Source organism: Oncorhynchus mykiss, chromosome 15 (genome assembly GCF_013265735.2).
Source record: "Oncorhynchus mykiss isolate Arlee chromosome 15, USDA_OmykA_1.1, whole genome shotgun sequence".
Taxonomy (NCBI): domain Eukaryota; kingdom Metazoa; phylum Chordata; class Actinopteri; order Salmoniformes; family Salmonidae; genus Oncorhynchus; species Oncorhynchus mykiss.
The window spans coordinates 69,942,291-69,949,457 of NC_048579.1; the positions used below are offsets into that span (position 1 = coordinate 69,942,291).

General features: G+C 40.8%; 1 protein-coding gene across 1 annotated transcript; it reads left to right on the forward strand.

The window, feature by feature from the left end:
• Positions 1–3,305: 3,305 nt before the first annotated feature.
• LOC118936536 (fish-egg lectin-like) lies at positions 3,306–5,596 on the forward strand. The gene is made up of 5 exons (XM_036945148.1): positions 3,306–3,572; positions 3,689–3,922; positions 4,101–4,318; positions 4,446–4,564; positions 5,155–5,596. The coding sequence occupies exons 1-5, from the start codon at positions 3,518–3,520 to the stop codon at positions 5,294–5,296; spliced, it is 768 nt and encodes a 255-aa protein (XP_036801043.1). The 5' UTR covers positions 3,306–3,517; the 3' UTR covers positions 5,297–5,596.
• The last annotated feature ends 1,571 nt before the right edge of the window (positions 5,597–7,167 follow it).

The window sequence follows — 7,167 nt, forward strand, 5'->3', positions numbered from 1 at the left end:
CCCAACAGGAGTAACCGTTTTCTGAGGCGAGCAGGAGCAAACCGCAAAAATCTCTTTCTCTCAGGATCGATTGAGCTTTTCCCCAGCAACCACGTTATGCTAAAGGCACCCACCAGCACGCACCCACCAGCACGCACGCACACGCGCACACACCCATCCACACACACATCCTGGACTCTCCTTGTCAGATAAAACTATACAAAATATAAAATACTCCTCTGGGTACATTAGTAGTAATTTGTAATTAACACAGTAGTTACTATGACTTCGGGAAGACTTCCTCCAACATATCAGAGCTCTTGCAGCATGAACTGAGATGATGTCTACACAGTCAAAGGACCAGAGAATGAATCTAGTACTGAAAGCACAAGCTACAGCTAACTAGCACTGCTGTGCATAAAATGTAGTGGGTAGTTGACTCAAAGAGAAAGACAGACAATAGTTTATCTGCTGTCTCAGCCACTGCCTGTCACCGAGGGTGTACCCCAAGGCTCTATCCTAGGCCCCACGCTCTTCTCAATTTACATCAACAACATAGCTCAGGCAGTAGGATGCTCTCTCATCCATTTATATGCAGATGATACAGTCTTATACTCAGCTGGCCCCTTCCCGGATATTGTGTTAAACGCTCTACAACAAAGCTTTCTTAGTGTCCAACAAGCTTTCTCTGCCCTTAACCTTGTTATGAAAACCTCCAAAACAAAGGTCATGTGGTTAAGTAAGAAGAATGCCCCTCTCCCCACAGGTGTGATTACTACCTCTGAGGGTTTAGAGCTTGAGGTAGTCACCTCATACAAGTATTTGGGAGTATGGCTAGACGGTAGGCTGCACTTCTCTCAGCACATATCAACGCTGCAGGCTAAAGTTAAATCTAGACTTGGTTTCCTCTATCGTAATCGCTCCTCTTTCACTCCAGCTGCCAAACTAACCCTGATTCAGATGACTATCCTACCCATGCTAGATTACGGAGACATAATTTATAGATCGGCAGGTAAGGGTGCTCTTGAGCGGCTAGATGTTCTTTACCATTCGGCCATCAGATTTGCCACCAATGGACACATCACTGCACTCTATACTACTCCGTAAACTGGTCCTCTCTGTATACCTGTCGCAAGACCCACTGGTTGATGCTTATTTATAAAACTCTCTTAGGTCTCACTCCCCCCTATCTGAGATATCTACTGCAGCCCTCATCCTCCACATACACACCCGTTCTGCCAGTCACATTCTGTTAAAGTTCCTCAATGCACACACATCCCTGGGTCACTCGTCTTTTCAGTTTGCTGCAGCTAGCGACTGGAATGAGCTGCAACAAACACTCAAACTGGACAGTTTTATCTCAATATCTTCATCCAAAGACTCAATCATGGGCACTCTTACTGACAGATTGTGGCTGTTTTACGTGATGTATTGTTGTCCCTACCTTCTTGCCCTTTGTGCTGTTGTCTGTGCCCAATAATGTTGGTACCCTGTGCTGCTGTCATGTTGTGTTGCTACCATGCTGTGTTTTCATGTGTTGCTGCCATGCTATGTTGTTGTCTTAGGTCTCTCTTTATGTAGTGTTGTCTCTCTTTCGGGATGTGTGTTTTGTCCTATATTTGTATTTAATTTATTTGTATTTTTAATCACCCGTCCCCACAGGAGGCCTTTTGCCTTTTGGTAGGCCGTCATTGTATATAAGACATATGATGGTCGTCATAAGACATAAGACGACCGTGACAATGTAAAATCTGCATAAGTACAATGCATTTACTAGGTGTTACACAGGATTTATAATGAAATGGATCTTGAAGGGTACTTGTAATTATAGTGTACCGATACTCCGATAGTGGTGTAAAAAGTACCCAAACGTGAGTAAAAGTAAACATACCTTAATAGAAAATTACTGAAGTAAAAGTGAAAGTCACCCAGAAAATGGTCCTTGAGTAATAGTCTAAATATACTTACAGTAAGTATCAAAATTAAAAGTATAACTCATTTTGCATTCCTTATATTAAGCAAAGCAGACGGCACAAAACAACATCTACAAACACAGTACCCCATAACGACCTAGCGACAAGAGACTGCAGTCACCTTTGCATGGATAAACAGTGTTTGTTTGTCCTGTATGAATCTTTTGTTAGAGTAGCAAACCCCTGAGACATCAAACACACAACAGGCTGTTTATCATGATACACAATCTTGAGACCACATCCTGAAATACACCACCTTCTTGGTCCGTTTCAGTGTGCATACAGGGCTAATTGCAGTCTAGCCATGATACACAACATCTTTACATACACTACATGACCTAGGGGGGACTACCCACGAACCACGAAAAACAGGCCCAGACCATTATTCCTCCTCCACCAAACTTTACAGTTGGCACTATGCATTTGGGCAGGTAGCGTTCTCCTGGCATCCGCCAAACCCAGATTAATCCATCAGACTGCCAGATGGTGAAGCGGGATTCATCACTCCAGAGAACGCGTTTCCACTGCTCCAGAGTCCAATGGCGGCTAGCTTTACACCCCTCCAACCGACACTTGGCAATGCACATGGTAATCTAAGACTTCTGAACGGTTGCTCGGCAATGGAAACTCATTTCATGAATCTCTCAACGAACATTTATTGTGCTGATGTTATTTACAGAGGCAGTTTGGAACTCGGTAGTGAGTGTTGCAAACAAGGACATACGATTTTTACGCACTGCGCGCTTCAGCACTCGGCGGTCCATTCTGTGAGCTTGTTTGGCCTACCACTTTGCGGCTGAGCCGTTGTTGCTCCTAGATGTTTCCACTTCACAATAACAGCACTTACAGTTGAACAGGACAGCTCTAGCAGGACAGAAATTTAATGAACTGACTTGTTGGAAAGATGGCATCCTATGACTGTGCCAAGTTGAAAGTCACTGAGCTCTCCAGTAAGGCCATTCTACTGCCAATGTTTGTCTATGAAGATTGCATGGCTGTTTGCTTGATTTGATACAAATCCACAAATTTGAAGGGGTGTCCACATGGATCATTTGTTAAAGAGAAATGAAATTCCTGACATTTAATCCTAGTAAACATTCCCTGTCTTAGGTCAGTTAAGATCACCACTATTTTAAGAATGTGAAATGTCAGAATAATAGTAGAGTGAATGATTTATTTCAGCTTTTGGACACGCATATGGGTTATTCATACATAGACAACACCGACCTGAACTTTAGGACAGGAACATTAGCTTTTCAGTGATCTATGCCCCAATGTCTGAGCCAATAAGAGAATGGAAACTAAGTAAGACAACAAGATTCGTAAAGTGGAGTGACACTTATGTAAGGATGAGACTGTATAAAAGCCAAGTACTAAGAATGAAGAGTCAGTTGTTCCATGGAATTGCTCGGCTCTGTTACTTTGTAATAAATTCACAAGTTTTGGTATTGGTGAATTATTTGATTCAATATTTTCCACAACACTATAAAAGTGCAAAGTCTTGCAAGGGGACAATTGAAGTCTGGTTTACAACCAAACGTATACCGTAGATCTACAGAGACATCATGAGAGCGACTGCAGCCGTCCTATTGGTCCTATGTCTCCTGACCATCAGTCATGGTAAGTTACCATCATCTGAAACATGCTTGATCAACTTGGAATTGATCATCAAGTTTGCTCCATAATTTCATCCTCCTTGTTGGCTGTGTGCTCTACTCATGTCTTTGTCTCCATAGCATGGGACTGTCAGGAGGTAGTAAACATCAAGAATCTGATGCAGATCGATGCAGGACTGGGACAAGTGGTTGCAACAGACACAAGTCAAATCCCCTACTACCTGGTAGGTGATGAATGGATCCGCCTGCCTGGTTCCCTGAAGCATATCACTGTAGGACCAGCAGGGATCTGGGGTATCAACAAGGCAGACTCAATCTACAAGTATGTGGCCGGTAACTGGGTGCAAGCTGCAGGTTAGTGGAGAGAATTACTCAATATTTATCCAGAGGACACCTGCTTCTTAGCTTTCCTGATACCATCAGGCTGTTGAAAACATTTTAAATTGTAAACTTGTATGTCATTTGGAAGTACTCACAGATATGTGCTCCTTGTTTGCTTGTCCGTCTGTCTGTCTCTCTTTGTGGTCTTCAGGCCTTCTGAAACAGTTGGATGCTGGAGGTGAACAGTTTATTGTGGGGGCCAACGTGGACGATACACCATACTGTCTGACACGTAGTGCCACAGTTGGCTACAAGGGTCCAGGCTCACCCCTTCCATGGACAGGATTGCCAGGAAGTGTGAAGTATTCTAGTTGCGGACCTTTTGGGTGCTGGGCAGTCAACAAGAATGATGATATCTACTTAATGAGTGTAAGAGCTGGGAAAGAGTGTGAGAGCTGGAGCAGAGTAGTAGAGGATGGAGAGTGTCAGTTATTCTAAAACTGTTTCATATTATAACTGTTGTAATTGTCCTAAAACACACTCTGTTTGTTTTCAGCTGAATCAAGACTGCCAAAACAACGGGTGGAGTCACATTGGCGGCAAGCTTTCCATGATTGAAGTGGCAACTGATGGTGGTGTCTTTGGGGTCAACTCTGCAGGCCACGTTTATACCAGGTAAGGTTACTACTGAACTATGTGTATAATAATGGTATACCTTTAATTATAATTATTATCCTTACTGTACATGCTTTGTGAAACAACTAAAATACTGTAGATACATAAATAAAATCAGTGAAATATGATCCGATCTAAACTTATAGGACTTATAAAGACATGTGTAGACATTGTACGATGAAGTATGTAAGAGTGGGATGTCCTGTAAAGCTACAGTTTGGGATAAAAACAACAACTTCCCAGACACCCCACTACTTGTTTTGGTAAACAGCTGAGGAATGTAGTTAGAGAAATATAACCACTCTCAAATTCATACATGGAGCTACGGATGCAAAGACAGATCAATTATTTGTTTAAAAAAAACATAACATGTTTTTTAAAGCTATACATTGTTTGTTTACAATAACATTGTGTTCTAACTATTGAGTAAAAGCTTACATTTTAGCTTCTTTTGTGGTTGAATAAAGCTCAAGAGGCAGAAGTTATATTCTTCAAAAATCTATGGCTATATTCAATTATTACAGTCCAAAAATGGATGTACTTAAAGAAATGGATAAGCTTTAAAACATGAACCCCTTTCTTCAACACAGAGACGGCATCACAGCCAGTAAACCAGAGGGCACCGGATGGAGCAATGTCCCAATGTGCATGCTCATGGGCCACGTGACCTACGACCTGGGCCGTCTTTGGGTGGTCTCCAAGTCTGGAGTCACCATGGTGTGCACACCTTAGCCTCTCCTCTGCATCTGATGGCCGTTCGGGATCTGTCTAAAGTTCACTTGCTAACTCATCGATCTCTCTTTCTGGAACAGCCTTCCGCTTGAGATTGCCCAACATCAGTTCATAAGAATCCTTCATTCTAAAACCTACTACTCTAACTATACTTTTCAGTACTTTATCTCTGTCAATAGTAATCACTGATCTTAATGATCTTGCTTCAGAGGTTATTCATAGAGATGGATGGAATCCTTTTTAATGCTTATTATCTCATTATATAATCATAATAAAGCATTCAGTTTGAAGCTATTGTAATTTCCGTGTTTCTTGGTTTTCATATTGAACAGGGGGATTTTAGTTTGCTCTGCCAGTGACGATTTTAGCATGTACATCTTGGTGGGGCAAACTCAACAAATTGTTTGAGATACATTCCAGCAAAGACACTACACAACACAACATTAAACCAGTGGTGGAAAAAGTACTTCATTGTCATACTTGAGTAAAAGTCAAGATACCTTATTAGAAAATGACTCAAGTAAAAGTGAAAGTCACCCAGTAAAATACTACTTGAGTAAAAGTAAAGATACCTTAATAGAAAATGACTCAAGTAAAAGTCACCCAGTAAAATACTACTTGATTAAAAGTAGAAAAGTATTTAAAATATACTTAAGTACTAAAAGTAAATGGAATAGCTAAAAATGTACATAAGTATCAAAAGTAAAAGTAAAAATTCCTTATTTTAAGTAAAGCAGACGGCACAATAAAAAAAATTGACGGATCGCTAGAGGAATACCCTAACACTCTTTAGTGATTTCACCAGATCAGAGGCAGTAGGGATGACAGTAAGGTGCCTCACTAGGACGAGGTAGGTGCAAGAGTCAGGAGCAGGAGAGCACTGAGGTCCAAATAGTAAAATATTTATTTGGAAACACAGACATATTCCCGCACAAAATAACAGTAGGCAACGAGGTTAATAAACCCACATAAATTAACTCAATAGAACACAGGTGTCAGAAACAGACAGACACAAACAAAAAATAAAAAATGGATTGGTGGAAGCTAGTAGGCCGGCATCGACGACCACCGAGCACCTCCCGAACAGGAAGAGGAGCCACCTTCGGTGGAAGTCGTGACAATGACAAGGGATGTTCTCTGATAAGGGTTGTGAATCGAACCATTTACTTTTGGGTGCAAGGGAAAATGTATGGAGTAAAAAGTACATTGTTTTTTTTAGGAATGTAGTGAAGTAAAAGTACAAGTTGGCAAAAATATAAATAGTAAAGTAAAGTACAGATACCAAAAAAATGACTTAAGTAGTATTTTAAAGTATTTTTACTTAAGTACTTTACACCACTGCATTAAAGAATCCATTAATTGCAGTATAAGGGTGACAGACAGTGCCCACATACTGTTAGGGCCCACATAAAGCTATCCAGACAGCAGAGCTTTCCTTTCTGCACCATGGAGTGAATCCTTATCACCAATACACCTGACTATCAGCGGAGCCTGGCAACCTGGTCTCAGAGTAATTCGTATTATTCTGTACGTAAATCCGAGACCACTATTTAGTATGATATGTTACATTTCGAATGGGATGTATTCATTTGTGAATGTCCATTACCATTTTCATACGATATGTTACAAATGATAATTTGTATTATATGTTACGAACTTGCAAAACTTACAATATGTTACATATTCTGTTTAGGTGGCTAACGTTAGCTAGCTGGCTAATGTTAGATAGGCTAGGTTAGGGATTAAGTTTAGGAGTTAGGTTAAAGGGTTAAGGTTAGGGGTAGGGTTAGCTAAAAGGTTTAAGGTTAGGGTTAGTTAACATGTTAAGTAGTTGTGAAGTACCTAATAAATAATAAGTAGTTGAAGTTGCT

Bases quoted from the DNA above. Each gene is read 5' to 3' on its own strand.
- LOC118936536 (XM_036945148.1), top strand. From the start codon at position 3,518: ATGAGAGCGACTGCAGCCGTCCTATTGGTCCTATGTCTCCTGACCATC. The intron at 4,319-4,445 runs GTAAGAGCTGGG...GTTTGTTTTCAG, and splicing joins ATGATATCTACTTAATGAGT to CTGAATCAAGACTGCCAAAA. The intron at 4,565-5,154 runs GTAAGGTTACTA...TCTTCAACACAG, and splicing joins GCAGGCCACGTTTATACCAG to AGACGGCATCACAGCCAGTA.